General features: G+C 54.2%; 6 protein-coding genes across 6 annotated transcripts; 3 read left to right on the top strand and 3 right to left on the bottom strand.

The window, feature by feature from the left end:
• Positions 1–1,745: 1,745 nt before the first annotated feature.
• HER10_EVM0005093 (kinesin motor domain-containing protein) lies at positions 1,746–3,958 on the bottom strand. The gene is made up of 2 exons (XM_035474718.1): positions 3,527–3,958; positions 1,746–3,462 (listed from the first exon to the last, which is right to left on the bottom strand). The coding sequence occupies exons 1-2, from the start codon at positions 3,753–3,755 to the stop codon at positions 1,829–1,831; spliced, it is 1,863 nt and encodes a 620-aa protein (XP_035332582.1). The 5' UTR covers positions 3,756–3,958; the 3' UTR covers positions 1,746–1,828.
• A 182-nt stretch (positions 3,959–4,140) lies between these two features.
• Positions 4,141–6,263, bottom strand: HER10_EVM0008291 (PUL domain-containing protein). Its single transcript, XM_035477818.1, has 2 exons — positions 5,751–6,263; positions 4,141–5,703 (listed from the first exon to the last, which is right to left on the bottom strand). Exons 1-2 carry the CDS (start codon positions 6,021–6,023, stop codon positions 4,234–4,236), a joined length of 1,743 nt encoding a protein of 580 aa, XP_035332979.1. The 5' UTR covers positions 6,024–6,263; the 3' UTR covers positions 4,141–4,233.
• A 782-nt stretch (positions 6,264–7,045) lies between these two features.
• HER10_EVM0004091 (putative GDA1/CD39 family protein) lies at positions 7,046–8,796 on the top strand (the record flags this gene model as incomplete). Its single annotated transcript, XM_035473745.1, has 3 exons — positions 7,046–7,274; positions 7,334–8,687; positions 8,739–8,796. The coding sequence occupies 3 exons, from the start codon at positions 7,046–7,048 to the stop codon at positions 8,794–8,796; spliced, it is 1,641 nt and encodes a 546-aa protein (XP_035332458.1).
• A 294-nt stretch (positions 8,797–9,090) lies between these two features.
• On the bottom strand, positions 9,091–10,317 carry HER10_EVM0011424 (uncharacterized protein; the record flags this gene model as incomplete). The annotated part of the gene is made up of 3 exons (XM_035480857.1): positions 9,091–9,465; positions 9,520–10,116; positions 10,171–10,317. The coding sequence occupies 3 exons, from the start codon at positions 10,315–10,317 to the stop codon at positions 9,091–9,093; spliced, it is 1,119 nt and encodes a 372-aa protein (XP_035333382.1).
• Positions 10,318–10,814: 497 nt separating this feature from the next.
• On the top strand, positions 10,815–12,248 carry HER10_EVM0010222 (Ras-like protein Rab7). Its single transcript, XM_035479689.1, has 7 exons — positions 10,815–11,091; positions 11,162–11,215; positions 11,284–11,379; positions 11,444–11,623; positions 11,677–11,721; positions 11,774–11,876; positions 11,939–12,248. The coding sequence occupies exons 1-7, from the start codon at positions 11,062–11,064 to the stop codon at positions 12,046–12,048; spliced, it is 618 nt and encodes a 205-aa protein (XP_035333214.1). The 5' UTR covers positions 10,815–11,061; the 3' UTR covers positions 12,049–12,248.
• Positions 12,249–12,560: 312 nt separating this feature from the next.
• HER10_EVM0005943 (uncharacterized protein) lies at positions 12,561–15,569 on the top strand. The gene is made up of 2 exons (XM_035475544.1): positions 12,561–13,624; positions 13,691–15,569. The coding sequence occupies exons 1-2, from the start codon at positions 13,373–13,375 to the stop codon at positions 14,636–14,638; spliced, it is 1,200 nt and encodes a 399-aa protein (XP_035332702.1). The 5' UTR covers positions 12,561–13,372; the 3' UTR covers positions 14,639–15,569.
• The last annotated feature ends 101 nt before the right edge of the window (positions 15,570–15,670 follow it).

Below are 15,670 nucleotides of genomic sequence, written 5' to 3'. Positions count from 1 at the left end.
GGGACCAGGAACGAGGCATGTGCCACCATGGGAATGCAAGGTACCTTACGCGCAGATGTCGTAGGAAACCGCAACTTACGCAACCTCCCCGCGAGTTTCCAAGTTGTCGAAGAGGAGCTGATCCGAGCGAGGCCAGATGCCTTGCCTGCCAATAATGGTCAAGAGCATATTGTAAACTGGCTGTAAGCCTGAATGTATCTATTCTACCATGGAAGAAGGCACATTCTTCTGGATACCTCAGTCACCATGTGTGCAGCTATGACCCTGAACATCCCATCCAACGTCTGAGCTGCTCAGCATCATCAAACGGAGCGGAGAATGAGATGCACCCACAAGATCAATTGACTCTCGGAAAACTTCGTCATAGTCACACTAATGCACGCTCTCTAACCACTCGCACACTTCCGAGCTCGAGAGTCGGGTTCGACGCCTAGCTCAACCAACAGCCCGTTCACTCAACCTTTTTCTCGCGCTCTTCGCCCTTTTGGCAATCCTCTAGAAATCACTCGCATATCGAACAGGAACGAACCCCTTAAAGCCAAAAAAAGGAAGAAAACTTGAGATGGATCTCGAGAACGGTATATCGCAGAAAGCTCCGACATGAAATATTCGAGACGTGTTGGCTCCTACGAATGCATCCGCGCGGAAAGCACGGCAAACAGGGCCACACAACGATGAGCCGCCGCCATAGACAGACCACGAGTTGACTAGCAAAATAACTCTTCACGATCTTTCGTGACGATCAAAACATGTTACGGCAAGCCAACTGATCGCAAGCTTCTTCGGGCAGCCTCCCCGGAGAAGAAGAAAACTAAAAACCCAAAAGGCGTTTGCACCCGAACTGTACTTGGGAATAAACATCAAGCTTCATCCAATGCCCATTCCAACAGCCCAGATATGTAGATCGAAAAAAAAATAAAAATGGAGGCGTAAAGCCAATCTCTATAACGAATAGAACGCATTATCAAGTTTGCGATTGCGAGAGCCTCTTGAATTGGCACACCCAAACGAAAAGCCATTTACCTCGATGTCCATCCAACTCTCAAAACCCCCGTCGGACATTGGATTCCTAGGGCTGGCAAGTTTTGACACTCAACACGGACAGGAAGACACACGTCAAAGTTTCGACGGCCAACGGCTTCCGGAGCACGTTGCCCGCCGTCGAAAGAACCAAACCGCTGTCTCGAAACTCCTCCCCCCTGACAAAGTAGTTCGCCGGCTTGCTTCGCCGTCGTCTCTTCCGGATGCTTCATCCATGCCAGCCACAAACCCTGCCTAACCCTAACAACGACATCCCTCTTCGGCTCTCGACGTTCGGCGTATTCCCAATTCGCAGTGCTGTTAACGGGACAGTTGACTGTGTATCTCTAGAGATGGCGCAAGCGGCACGTAGCGGCCCCCGACGGCCCTCCCGCGCCTTGCTCCACGCACCTTGACTTGTGAAGCACCGCCAGAACGGATCCCCTGTTCGAGATCAATGGGAACAAGCAGAGAGCACCCGCCCACTTCCCATGAGATCTGACAGGCCGGATCGTGTTCCTGCGGGTTTCAATCGTGACGTGTCCCGACAGAGGAAACAGCCATTTACCCACACTGCGTTATCATCACTGGTCTCAACCCAGTACGAGAGTCTTGATGTGCAATGTACTATGTGTTGGTTGCAAACTATGGATTCTGTCTCTCTTTCCTAAACAAAGTAAACCCCGAAGGACAAGAAGGACTCCCAAAACACCATGCTTACCATTGTCGTCTTGGCGCTTCGTAACAATCAATAGCCGAGCTCTGTCATCCGCAACTCATTCATCAAACTCCCCCTACACATACAACTTTAGAAGTTCATCTTGCTTCCTGCAGGCGGCGCCTCGCCGACCCAGCGTTCTTTGTCGTCTCCAATCTTCCTTCGGAACATGCCCAGATCGCTCAGCAGACTGCGCATGTACTCCTGCATGTCGCTGGCATTATCCTCCATAACATCCGAGTCGTACGCCGTGTCGTCCGAGTCGTCGTACAATGACTCGGCGTCCTCGCCATTTTCGTCCTTGCCCTCGAGACCCGCTGACTTGGCCCTCTGAGCCTCGTCTTCCGCTTCCTCGGCCTCCGGCGGCTTGATCGTGACGGCCGGGATCGGGTTTTTGAGACTCTCGAGCGCGAGCTTGAGGTGCAGCCGCAAGGCCTCGTTCTCTGTCTGCAGGCTACGAATTTTGCCCTCGGCGACGAGACTGCGCTCCTCCATCATGCGCTGCATCGTAGCCACGTGGTTCTGGTACTCTTCAAGCTTCTCCTCCTGGTCCTTGGTATCCTTCTCCCGCCGGCGCGATTCCGACACTGACAGCTGAAGGGCTCGGATCTCGTCCGCCATAGCTGCGATTTGGGCATCGCGCTCCGCTGACGAGATCTGGTCTTGGTTGACAACCGCGCGCGTGCGGATGCGCTTGGCTTGATCTGCATAGCGAAGCGTCGACAGAGTCTCCTCGTAATCCGACGGCGCGATGCAAGCAATCATTGCCGTTTTACTGTTGCCTCCCAGCGAATCCTTCAACAGCCACGTGAGAATTGAGTCTCGGTACGGAACGACGTCTTTGCTGCGCTTTCTCGAACCCGCCTTGGCATCGGCGAGCGCTCCTATCACTCGGCCGAGGGTCGTTAGCGACTTGTTGATGTTGCTGCCTTCGCGGAGCCGCTGGCCTGTTGCCTCGGTCGCTTTGGCACGTTCGCTGCCAGCCAGATCGACCAGACGGATACGCGAACTTCTCTCCGTCGTCTCGTCCGTTTCCATGTCATGGTGGATCTGCTTGAGCATGATTGTGAATACCGCGTGACTGCGACTACTTGTGTCGTTCATTCTGGTGCTGGCCACGGTTCTCGACCTATCTCCCATCGTCATGTATCGCAAAATCTCATTGAGATTGCGGACAGGAACCTCGGTCAGATCCTTGACGTACGGTCCTTCGGTTGGTGACTCCCTGATCTTGAGATAGTACGGCGGCTGGTTGGCCACAACCGGGACAAGCAGGTCCCGGACGTGCTCATTGTAGACCTCAAAGTATGACACCCTGACGTTGTAGGAAATATTGGGCGTCTCGTTCTGCGCAGATTCGATTCGCTCGAAGAGATCTTCGCACGTTCGAGGAATCAAGCCCGGCTGGTCTGGTGTTCCCATCATTGTATAACTCTTTCCGGAACCCGTTTGACCGTAGGCGAAGATGCATGTGTGATAGCCCTCAAAGTTATGGTCAAGGAACTCCTCGCCCAGACTGTTGTAGACGTCTTCCTGGTGGGCATAATACTTGTCGCTGAGATCATGACTCCAGAAAGAATTGTCGAATGTAAAATTCTTTTCTTCGATAACCTTTCTCGTCTTTGCTTTCGCGTTCGCAGGGTCGCTGTCGTTGGGCACGAGAAGCGTTGTTTGCTGGGTGATGGGGTCCATCTCAACTAGGCACTCGGCACCACGCTCGATTTCTGGTTTCCTTTTATTAGTCTCCTTCTTCTTCCTCTATGCCGTCCTAGAAAGCCTTCAACATACCTCTGGGCAGAAACGCTCGCACTCGGACGACGACACGAACATTGCCTCCCCCGTCCATTCTGACCGGTCCATCGTGCGACCGCAGAGACGGGGTTGAAGCAGACGAGTAGAGAGCCGGCATCTCGTAAACCGCTGACGGTAGCAGTCGATGATCGAGAGACAATCCACAAAGGGTCTGCTTCAATTCTTCAAAAATTGCGTGGTATCGTTGCCGTTGCGAAGCCCACATCCCAACTCGAGGCGGTCGGGCTTGTTTACTCGGTTGCCCAATTAGGAGGAAAGCTGGTGGGGCCGAGTTGCCGGGGCAGTGACGCCACACTAGCTATGCGGTGTGTTGTTCGCCTGGGGTAGGAACGCAGGGGGTGTTGCAAGTGCGTATCTTGGAAAGTGTCGTCGATTTGCTTTTTGTTTGCCAACAAAAAGAGGGAAAAGGGAATCAGATTCAATTGGGCAAGTGATGTTTTTCTTTTTGGTCTTTGCTAGACGGAGGAAGGGCCGCCTATTCACAGAGATGCGCGAAAAGGCGTCGGTGCCGGTGTGTTGTGGAAGAATCAGATGACAGACACTCGTGCTCCGTTCGTGTAAACAAATCGCCCTGCAAACAAAAGTCTAGTGTATATTCGGCACCTCTTTGACGGTGTCAACGCCCAACCTATACCAAACGCCACGCAGTCTAGTGTATTCTACCACTACCAACACAAACCAAGCTACGGCCGTCTAAGCCCTTTGCCCAGAAGCTCTGAGCCCACCTCTACGATGATCTTCTCATTTGGGAATTGCTTCTTCTTGGCCAGAATCGTGTCCTCCGCATCCATCGCCCTCAGCAAATCCGAGACCTCACTGTCACTCGGTGTGCAGTAGACCAAGTTACCCAGTGCAAGAAGCATACCCTGCAGTGCCTCTGGCGAAGACTCCTCTTGTCCTATGGCTTCTAACACCGATGCAGCCAGCTCTACCGCGTCGCCGTCTGGCAATACGTCTCCAGACTTCTCACGCCTGGCTTTGTTGCTGAAAAGCGCCAAATTGAACATGAGGGACGAAGCAGAAACACGAACATTGTTGTGGCTGTCGTCTAGGAAACTCGAAGAAATCAATTGGATAACGGGTGCTCTCAACGTCTCGTTTCGTAGTATTTCCTCCGGGAAGAGAGGCGTGGAGAAGAAGTTGCACGCCATTTGCAGTGTAACCAAACGCAAAGCGTACGGGCAGTCGCTGTGTGAGTTGACGAATCTAAGGACTGCTAAAACGGTCGTGTGCCCCTTTTCTTCAGCAAAGTAGCCGCTGAACCTTGCGTCGACAAGCGCACATCTAAATAAGTCGACGATGGTGAAGAGAACCTCAACAGGCAACGTCTGCACTGATCTTTGTAAGAATCCCGAGAATTCGCCTAGATTCGGGAGGACTGCGACCGCGGCGCCCTGCTTATCGCGGGCCTCAATGAACTGCTTGGTTGCCTGCACGGCTGGCTCGTCTGCTGCCGAACCCATCTTGCCCAGAAGTTTGGCCAGTGGCGGTACCTTTGAGAACAATACCGGCTTTGCGTTCGGGTTGGAAAAGCTGGGTAGTTTGAGGGACTCATGAGGGTGCCGAGGCCAAGCCATTTGTAGCAGGAGCTGGACGTTCCCCCGAAGAGCAGCAGGATCAGCGCCTGCCCACTCATTCTCCTTTTCTCCATGCAAATAGGTGATGAATGTCGGAGTTGCTCGAGGATAGTTCTTTCCGGGAAGCGGCGTCAATTGGGCCACGTCTACTTTGATGAACGTCGCTTTGCTACCTGCCTCTGCGGACACCTCATCAAATATGGGCGAGATGGCCCTGCAAGGTGGGCATGTGGCGGAGGTGAAGAGAACCACAGCGCAAGACTTTCTCGCAGATTCAAGGGCTGCGTCTAGCTCCTGTGAGCTTCTCACAATCCTGATGTTGGATCGGGATTTTGTGGGCTGTGGCGCGGATCCGTATCCTGGAGGAGTTGCGTCGTTCTGGATACCAAGGATCGAACCGTTTTGTCTGTTGGAGTTTATGACTTGGTTGAGTTGAGGCATGAGCATCCTGCCCATTGGAGAGCTGAGTACGGCATCTGGCATCTTGATGATATGCTCTGGGATGCCTTTCCCAAGTAGGAACTGAGAAAATGAGTCTGAGAAGTTGTTGCAGTTATGTCTCCAGAGATCGTAGGCCTGGTGAAATGTTAGTCTTTGTTTATTCAAACATATGTTGAGCCCACCTCGGCTGTAAAGATTGGCCTTAATGAGTCTAGGAACTCTTTGATGACCTCCATGGGTAGTTCTGTCTTTCCAAGGAAAATACGCTCCATAGGCTGGCCCAGGTGAGATGTTCCCGGAGTGATGTCAACAATGCCACCATCGTAGACGTACTCGCGTCCATTGAGTTGAATGGATGTGTGATAGATCGCATCAAGGTGAAATCCAAGCATGCCCTGGGACATTTGCCGCGCAAGGCCCCGGGATAGGTCGTACGTTAAGAGATGCACGTCCATCTTGAGAGGCTTCGTTCGGTCTAGTCCGGGATCTGGCTTCCTTGCTGGGAAGTAATGCAGTTTAGTCGAGAAGTGGGAAGGTTGTATCTTTGTTGACTGATGGAAAGTGAGATTGAAGCTGTGTACGAAAGAGAGTTTGATATTGGATTTCTTAGTTTTCTCTCTGGAGGGTGCTCATATCCATCATTACGCCGGAGGCAACAAGACGTAGTCGTAATAGCCACTGCACGAGAAGCTTCCAGGGTCCGGTCACAGTGTCAGATCCGATGGAGGGAGCGCCACACGTGGCTTGGAATCTAAGGTAAGGTACCTACCTGGTGCCGACTAATCGATAGAAGCATATATCCACCTGCAGTACGTAACCTTAGGTAAGCTCAAATGCCAGCTGTGCCTTGACCACAAGCTGATCACCTCAGGAATGATGAGAACATGCCCGGCAAATGGGCCCTACCTTAATGCGTGAGTGAGGTGCCGTGTGAAGGAGCGACTGCGCAATTTAGGGGGCGTAGCAGGGAGTCAGTGGCCCCGCCCCCTAATCATAGAGCCGGCCATTAAGGTGAACGCGACAGGAGGATGGCTTCCAGGTTCAACATTTCAGTGGGCTCGCGTTGTCCCCGCTGGCGCACCTATGCACCCAAGATTAGCAAACTGCCAGCTCGAGACAGGGATGTCCGGATTTTGATGACCTCTCAGAAAAGAGAAAATCTGCAATTGCCATCGAGCCCCCTTCGAGACCAACCTAACCCAACCGTACCTTGCATCTCCTCACCCCCCTTGGACGACGTCTCCCTACATATACGACTTCTGCACTTTCTCTGGGTCCAGTTGCCTCCATCCCATCTCGTCCGCTCCTTTTCTTCGGCCACCCGCACCTTTTTCCTGTTTCCTCGAGTCGCCCCGTGCTGCTCCCTTTGGTAATCGGCCCTCGGTTCAGCCCAGTCCACTCCTTTGTCCCATCTCGACGCCGCTGTACCTCGAATGCGTTACTCTGTGCTCCCTTAAGCACCAACGACAAGCGACCAATGCGAAGAACATCTGTGTCGCTGCCGACGAAGCAACCCGCGCGAGATCCACACGAAAAGCCTGGTCGATTTGCACCCGCTCAACGGAATACTGGCCTGTTCGCGGCGTTCAGAGATATGTCTCAAGCACAGAAGACGAGGTGGATGAGGACGGGCGCCATCGCCTTCTTCGTCGTCTTCCTCTTCTGGTATCTGTCTCCTCGAGGCGTCAACGTCTACAATGGCGGAGGTAAGCGATGGCTCAGTGAAGCCCATTGGATCAACTTGAAACTAATACATCTACAGCAGTATCGAAAGGTGGCGCTGGTGGCCAGGTCCCTGCCGATGCCTCGTACGGCACTGACAAATGCACTCAATCCAGCTCCAAGTCTAAGCCCATCGTCCAGTACGTCCTGATGATCGACGCCGGCAGCACTGGATCCAGAATCCACGTCTACAAGTTCAACAACTGCGGCGCCACCCCCGAGCTGGAGCACGAGGAGTTCAAGATGACGGAGAAGTCAGTTGGTGGCCTCAGCAAGTATAAGGACGACCCCGAGGCCGCTGCCGCTTCTCTCGACGCTCTGATGGAGGTTGCCATGACCAACGTTCCCGACAAGCTCAAGTCCTGCAGTCCTGTCGCGGTGAAAGCGACCGCTGGACTCCGCATGGTCGGAGCTGAGAACGCCGAGAAGATCCTCGCTGCTGTGCGCAACCGCCTCGAGACCAAGTACCCCTTCCCCGTCGTTGCCAAGGAGGATAACGGAGTTGCCATCATGGACGGCGCCGACGAAGGTGTCTACGCTTGGATCACCACCAACTACCTCCTCGGCAAGATTGGCGGCCCTGACAAGAGCCCCACCGCTGCCGTCTTCGATCTCGGCGGTGGCTCGACCCAGATTGTCTTTGAGCCCACCTTCAAGGGAGCTGCGGACGGAGGCATGCCGGAGAAGCTCGCCGAGGGCGACCACAAGTACGACCTTGCCTTTGGTGGACAAAAGTTCGAGCTCTATCAGCACTCCCATCTGGGATATGGCTTGATGAGCGCCCGCAAGGCCGTGCACAAGCAGCTGATTGAGGAGATCTTTGAGAGCAAGAAGTCCGATGACAGCTGGGTCAAGCAGCCCATCATCCACCCCTGCATTGCCCCCGGCATGGTTAGAGAGGTCGAGGTCGAGCTCGACGAGAAGCACCCCCTCGGCAAGACTGTCACCTTCAACATGACCGGCCCCTCCCAGGCCGCTCCCGCTCAGTGCCGCAACCTCGCCGAGAAGATCCTGAAGAAGGAAGAGAGCTGCAAGCTTGCGCCCTGCTCTTTCAACGGTGTCCACCAGCCATCATTGGCTAAGACCTTTGGCCGCGAGGACGTCTACATCTTCTCCTACTTCTACGACCGCACTAAGCCGCTCGGCATGCCCGACTCCTTCACCCTGCGTGAGATGCACGACCTTGCCAACTCTGTCTGCGGCGGCGAGAAGTCCTGGGATCTCTTTGCCAGCATTCCCGGTGCCATGAAGGAGCTCCAGGACCGCCCTGAGCACTGCCTTGACCTCAACTTCATGATGGCTCTTCTCCACACGGGCTACGAGATGCCTATTGACCGTGAGGTCAAGATTGCCAAGAAGATCAAGGGTAACGAACTGGGTTGGTGCCTTGGTGCTAGGTAAGATTTGATTCATCGAGTGGAAAGTTTACAGAAGCTAACATGTCACAGCTTGCCTCTTCTCTCCCCCGGATCTGGTTGGAAGTGCAGAGTCAACCAGGTCAACTAGACGGATGACCTAACTGGCGACAAGATTGCGCAAGCCTCCCCTGGCGTTGGCTGGCTTGTAGTATTATAGATTTTTAATTCCACGACAGAAATGGGAATGTTCGATTACGAATAAGTGTATTTGAGAACAACGAACGTTACAAGGTAGATGCAGGAAACGCATCAGTACACGGATCGACGGCAGGCGTTCCATGTCTCGAATGGTTTCCCACGGGTATCAAGGATAAAGACTCGTCAAGACGTAGCTGTTGATTAGAATCAACCACACTCGCTGGACAAATAGTCAGAGTTGACTTCAAAGCGGTGCCGCCACCATGTTTATCACGTCTTCGATTACGTCCTCGGCGCCCACGCCTTCAAGAATGGATTCGATGGCTTCCTGCTGGCTGCCCCACTGCATGCTCCTTTCCTGTTTGGCGTGCACGATCCGGATCCGATGCAGGTAGATTTTCCTAATAGCCAAGTGAACGAGAGCCGGCGTCACAAAGTCCAGGCTGTGCAAGGGGGCGAGGCATCTCAGCAGCTGGTCGAGATGCTTCGTTGCAATGGGCTCGATGCCGCCGGCAACTGCGCGGTGCATCCTCAGATATGTGACAATGTTCATTTGATAGCGTAGCACATCCACGTTGACCTGGACTTCTCGGCTCAGCTTGGCCAAAGATGCGATATCCTGCCAAAAAGTTAGCAGCAAGAAAGACCAAATACCACGCAAAAGTTCACTTACACCTTCACTTAAAAGGGGATCCTCGCTGACGGCCACATTCTCCTCGTGGATGCTCTTCTTCACCACGCTTTCGGTGCTGGCAGTCTCGGCATCGTCAGCTTTGTCGTACGCTTCATCCAGGTTGGCAAAGCCGTCGTCTGGGTCGTGCCAGTGGGCGATGAAGAAATAATCATTCAGGTGCAGCGTAACGTGAGCCTGGCCTCCGCTCTCGGCGGCCAACGCAGCCACGAAAAGGAACTGCTTGGGAGCGGTCTGGACGGAGGTGCGGGTGAAGATGCGGCGGGTGCGCAGGAGCTCGAGGACCTGAATCTGCACGGCCTTGGGGGCGCTGTCCAGGTTCCGGGCGAGGATGACATTGGCGATGGAGGAACCGGCTGCGCCGCCAGGGCCGGTTGGGCTGTAGGCGTTAACGGCGGTCAGGGGCGAAATTCCGGCGCGGGAGTAGAAGTAGGAGTCGTTGCGCGTGCGAAGGGGTGAGCCTGATCTGGTGGCTGTGGGCGACTGCGCTATGAGGATGGAAGATGCAAAGTCCTCCAGGGTGGTTTGCGGAGAGCAGTCCACGATGGCGCACGTCAGTCCAAAGGTCTTTGTCGCGATCTGCAGGCAGGTTAGAGATGTGAGCAGCGGGCTGGCCGCAACCAGTGGGCTTACAAGCTGAAGCTCCTCGATCAGCTCATTGAGGGCGACAGGCGGAGTGCTGACGATACAGTGTTCTCGGTTGACCAGGCACAAGAAGGCGGCGAGCTCAAGGTCGCTCAGGCCGTGGACCTTGGTCAGGAGATCTTCTTCATCCGCCATGAGGATCGGGTGAGATGTGTCTCCAAGGTCTCATCAGCGCATGTTGGGCTACAGACGTAGTCTCGTGTGTTGTTCGTCCACAGCAGACATGTGGTGTGCGATTAGGTGAGGTAGAGACAGAGGCGGGAGAGGTCTTGGTCCTCGCATGAGTTTTGAGCATAAGGCAAAAAGGTAGGCAGTGAGGGCGTGCTCTTGCTGAGCTCAGTTCGCCTGGACCGTCGTTGAGTTGAGAAGTAGCATTGTGTGTGGCTGGAGAGACGCTTTGCATGCAGCGGGCATGGTACAGTGTATTGAGCAGTTCATTCCCACAGCGCCCTCAGCGCCCTCTGCGCCTGAGTCGTTACGTCAGCCACAATGACAACAGAAGTAACGCACCTGACGATACTGCGCAGGTAGACACTCGGAGCCTTTCCTGGTTAGTCCCAGCACTGGAGGCAGCTCTTTGATAGGCTGAAACCTGGAAATGTGACGGGAGCTCTCAGTACCGCCTGGTTCCCTGTCAACCTCCACCATGACTTTCCGTCCATCGATCTACTGCGTACCGACCTGCACTTGACACCAACCAACCACCCCTGACCGCAAGACACCGGTCCGTTTTCGATCACCTTGACGTCCGATCCGATAAGAAACCCAACCCGCGACCGAAACTTTCGTACCTCTACGTAGAACGACCGACTGTTGACGTCGACACTTTTTGACCATCCCAAACTCTACACACTCCTCCCACGAGGCAATCGATTCAAAATGTCATCGAGAAAGAAGGTCCTTCTCAAGGTGGGCTCTCCCCTCCTAGCGCTGCAGCATATCATGGCGCGGCATAATTAACGAGGTTGTTTTCGTGCAGGTCATTATCCTTGGCGATAGCGGTGTCGGAAAGACGAGTCTGATGAACCAATATGTGAGTTTCCGTGAATCAAGCAACACCGGGGAGGAGACTGTTGGCGCTGACGTGAATGTTTCACCCAGGTCAACAAGAAGTTCAGTGCAAGCTACAAGGCCACTATCGGCGCCGACTTCCTGACGCGCGAGGTTCTCGTCGACGACCGACAGGTGACGATGCAGGTGGGATTAGACCGATACAACGACTGATCCACGATCCGGACATGTGCTGACGAATGGACGACAGCTTTGGGATACGGCAGGACAGGAGCGCTTCCAGTCTCTGGGCGTCGCTTTCTACCGTGGTGCCGACTGCTGCGTGCTCGTATACGATGTCAACAACTCCAAGAGTTTCGATGCTCTGGACAGCTGGAGGGACGAGTTCTTGATCCAGGCTTCGCCACGGGACCCGGACAACTTCCCCTTCGTTAGTAGCTAATTGACGCTGGACTGTGCGAATCGAGGCTGACGTGCGACCAGGTCGTTCTTGGAAACAAGATTGATGTTGAGGAGAGCAAGAGAGTTGTAAGTGCGCCATAGTGGTTGTTCTCGGTACAGTTGGCTAACGGTATTGCAGATTTCAACCAAGCGCGCCATGACCTTTTGCCAGTCCAAGGGCGGTATCCCCTACTTCGAGACCAGCGCAAAGGAGGCCATCAACGTTGAACAGGCATTCGAAGGTTGGTGCAGTGTTATTTTTGAGCCTCCGTAACAGCGAGTAGGCACTGACAACATCAACTAGTTATCGCGCGGAACGCTCTGGCCCAGGAAGAGTCCGAGGAGTTCAGTGGTGATTACCAGGACGTCATCAACATCCCCATCGAAAACCCCCGAGACGGATGTTCTTGCTAAGTTGCTATTGGGTAAGCAGTTGGTTGATGTTGAGCGAGTCGAGGACTAGGGCGGCACACAGTATTAGGACCCTGTCCGACTCGCATTATGTTTAGTCCAAGGGCCTTTCCACATATCCATTTTTGGCCTTGGCTTGATGTTGCATATCCTGCACTGGTGCGAAAGGTGTTTAGAGGTTATCATTGGAATTTGATCAAGGGTTTATTCGTCTGGTTCCAACAACTATTCGCCTTGCGTGTCGTGAATAACTCATCACGCTTGCAACTATGCTTGAGTAATGGTCTCGGGGCAAGAGGATCCGCAACCGGCAAAAGGATGCCTTTTCGCAACATTCCATCTAAACTAACAAGTGCAGGGCACGGGAGGACAACCCTCTATCCCATCATGTATTCATCACCAGTCCGAGCTGACGGATCATTCTTGCCGTCCGTCATCAGACTCCGCTTAGAAGAATGGATCCGAGGCTACACTAAAGCCCCAAGGCTGGAAATCGGCACTAAGTCCGGCCTGGCGACCAGTGCTCTCTGTAAGCTTCATGTGCGGCGTCATGCTTGGCTTTGTCCAGCGGCGGCAGCCTAGAGGAAGAGGAGGTTGCATCTTATGTTTTAGTACCTTGGGATTTAGTAAGTACCTTGCCTTACAGCAGAGAGACTCCCGCCATCTCACTTGCTCACTTACCTTAGCCACCTGCCTTGGTTACTGAGGGAGGCTGAGACTTGAAGCTGTGGCACGCGATCGACCCACCACTATTGGTTGCCGGTACTTGGGACGAATACAGGGGGTGTTTTCGCCCGTGCCATTGAAACTCAACCTTGAAGAAACACGCTTAATTAACACATTGACACGAATCCCTTGAAAGTAAACGCTCCAGCGACGAAAAAAAAAAAAAATAACGGACGACGCGTCCGCATCAGAGAAAGCTCGCCAGGCTTCCTCGAGTGTTCGCTTTGTTTAGGGTCTTTTTGCTGGTCTCCAGTGAATCGCTCCATAATCGTCATCGCCTTCAGCCCGACGGCCCGAGAAGCAGTTGGCATACGGCAGATCCGTGCCGTGCTACACATGCGCCGAGTCGAGCGACGGGACATTCGGCCACCGTCCGCCCCCCCTCTGAACGCAATTGCTCTGTGACGACTTTCCGAGAGTTCGCCCTGCTCTTCGCCGTCCCCGTGGTCAAATGCCTACAGCTTCGACAGCGACCCTAGATCACCTCAAGGCGGACGGCCCTCCCTGAATCCGCGAACTCCTCCTGAATACCTACCTCCCTACCTCTCTCCCCCGACGATACGGCGCGCGACGACAGATTGCGAAATCGCCCGAAACGAAAATGGCACCGAGCGAGCCTATGCTGCCCGCCGCGCTGGCACCACCAGATCATGACCGTCCTCCGAGGAGGTCATTCTCGAGCACCGACAGGCTGAGCGCCTCGGTTGCGTCCACAAATCGGTCGAGATCGACGGTGCGGTCGTCCGGATGGCAGGCAAAGATGGGACTGGCCGGCGTTGCGAGGCGGACGCTAGGCATTTCGTTGTTGCTTGTGACGGTGCTGTTGTGGACGATATCCAACTTTTTGGCATCTGTGAGTTTTTGACAGTGTTGCTTTCGTTGGCGTGTACTGGCGCAAGCTGACGGTTTGGGGATGCAGTATATTTTTTCAGATCATTCTTACGACAAGCCATTTTTTGTGGTGTATATGAATACGTCGGTGTTTGCGGTATCTCTGATACCCATGTTGGTGCGGTTCCTGATGCAGCACGGTGTCGAGGGTCTACGACGCGAGGCCATGGTGGTCTGGAACGAGCAGAGGTACGGCAAGGACCTCAAGACGGCCGAGGATGAGGAGGACACGGTCGCGGGGGAGCGCCTGCTGGTCGACGACGAGCCGAGCCTGGAGATGGAAGGGTTCGAGACAACGACGAGGGTGGAGCGGCTCACGTTCCGGGAGACGGCCGTCATCAGCCTCGAGTTCTGCATGCTGTGGTTCTTCGCAAACTACTTCGCGTCGGCGTGCCTCGAGTACACGAGCGTCGGGAGCGTGACGATCCTCAACTCGACGAGCAGTGTGTGGACGCTCGTCTTCTGTGCCGTGATGGGGGTCGAGGGGTTCACGGCGCGCAAGCTCATTGGCGTGCTGGCATCGCTGACGGGTATCGTGCTGATATCGACGGTGGACCTGTCCGGGTCGAGCGACGAGAACCGCGGGTCGTTCCCGCACAAGACGACGGGGCAGATTGCCATTGGGGACCTGATGGCGTTTGTGAGCGCCATCATCTACGGACTCTACGTGACTGTGATGAAGAGGCGGGTAGGCAACGAAGATCGGGTGAATATGCCGCTCTTCTTTGGACTTGTTGGACTCTTTAACTTGGTGTTCCTCTGGCCCGTCTTCTTCATCTTGCACTTCACGGGGATGGAGCCGGTAAGTTACGCCACGCCCCTTTTCTCACGGACTTTGAGAGTGTCTAACCAAGGTTGCCACAGTTCTCGTTCCCTCCTACGGCCAAAATCTGGGCCATTGTCATTGGCAACTCGCTGTCGTCGTTCATCAGCGACATGTCATGGGCGTACGCCATGCTGCTCACGACGCCGCTAGTCGTGACGGTCGGTCTGTCTCTCACGATCCCGCTGTCGCTCATTGGCGAGATGATTCAGTACTCGCAGTACTCCAGCTGGGTGTACTGGGTCGGCGCGGCTGTGGTGCTCATCTCGTTTCTGTTTATCAATAACGAGAGCCACGAAGACGAGTCGAGCGACAAGAGCCCCGAGGCAGGATCCCGGGGCGTCTCGCAATTATGAAAAAGGATGTTCCTATAGACACAAAGTTGGTATTCGAGAGCAGACAGAGGCGCGGGGGGTCTAGACGTGTTGCATGGGCCACGGCGTTTAAGACACGGTGTATGGCGCTTCCCTCGTTGGATTCCATTTGGCGCGCTGTTGAGACTGAGCTGTTTACTCAGTCTCTTCATTAATGCAATCAACTTGCATCATATCGTGCTACTCAACGCGTGTGAGACCCATCCCTCGAGATCTTGTGTCAATTATTGAAGGTCATGGCGGTAATATATGAGTAAGGCCCGGCGTCAATTTCACGTGGCACACGGGATGGAATTACCTCTTAACGAAGCCCGTCTCCGTGTACCAAGGCGGATGATTCGGAAGAGCTGTCAGGTGCAAAGAGGTGGTCCCTGGTGGAAACATGATGCAGCTACTACGGTGGAGACATTGCATCGCAATCGGTGAACCCGCGGAGTTTTTCTCTATTGACTGGTCGGCCGGTCGGTGAGAGGATGAGCGCGCCGAGGTCAAGGTGAGGTAAGGCACTGCAGCTGTGGTGTGACTTTGAAAAGACTGGGAAGGTCGGTCGAGCATGACAAGACGGGATTTTGCAGAATCCGATGGCGGATTTGAGTAAAATGCGATGCACGGGGCTTTTTTTTCCTGCTGTCTTCCTTGATTTTGAGAGGGGAGGGGGAGGGATCTGCAGACGCATGGAGACAGCCGCGCAATCGGATTCGCCGCTTGGTACTTGAAGTCTCCAGAATGTTTTTGAACTTGTGTGACGCAGTGATCCTTGGTCACTTCCCCCCTGCTCTTTTGTTGATAGAGTTGCGGGAAATTGGGAAAG

Source organism: Colletotrichum scovillei (assembly GCF_011075155.1).
Source record: "Colletotrichum scovillei strain TJNH1 chromosome Unknown Contig00006, whole genome shotgun sequence".
NCBI lineage: Eukaryota > Fungi > Ascomycota > Sordariomycetes > Glomerellales > Glomerellaceae > Colletotrichum > Colletotrichum scovillei.
The sequence above is the reverse complement of the archived record's forward strand: the minus strand, read 5'-3'. Positions and strand labels throughout refer to the sequence as shown.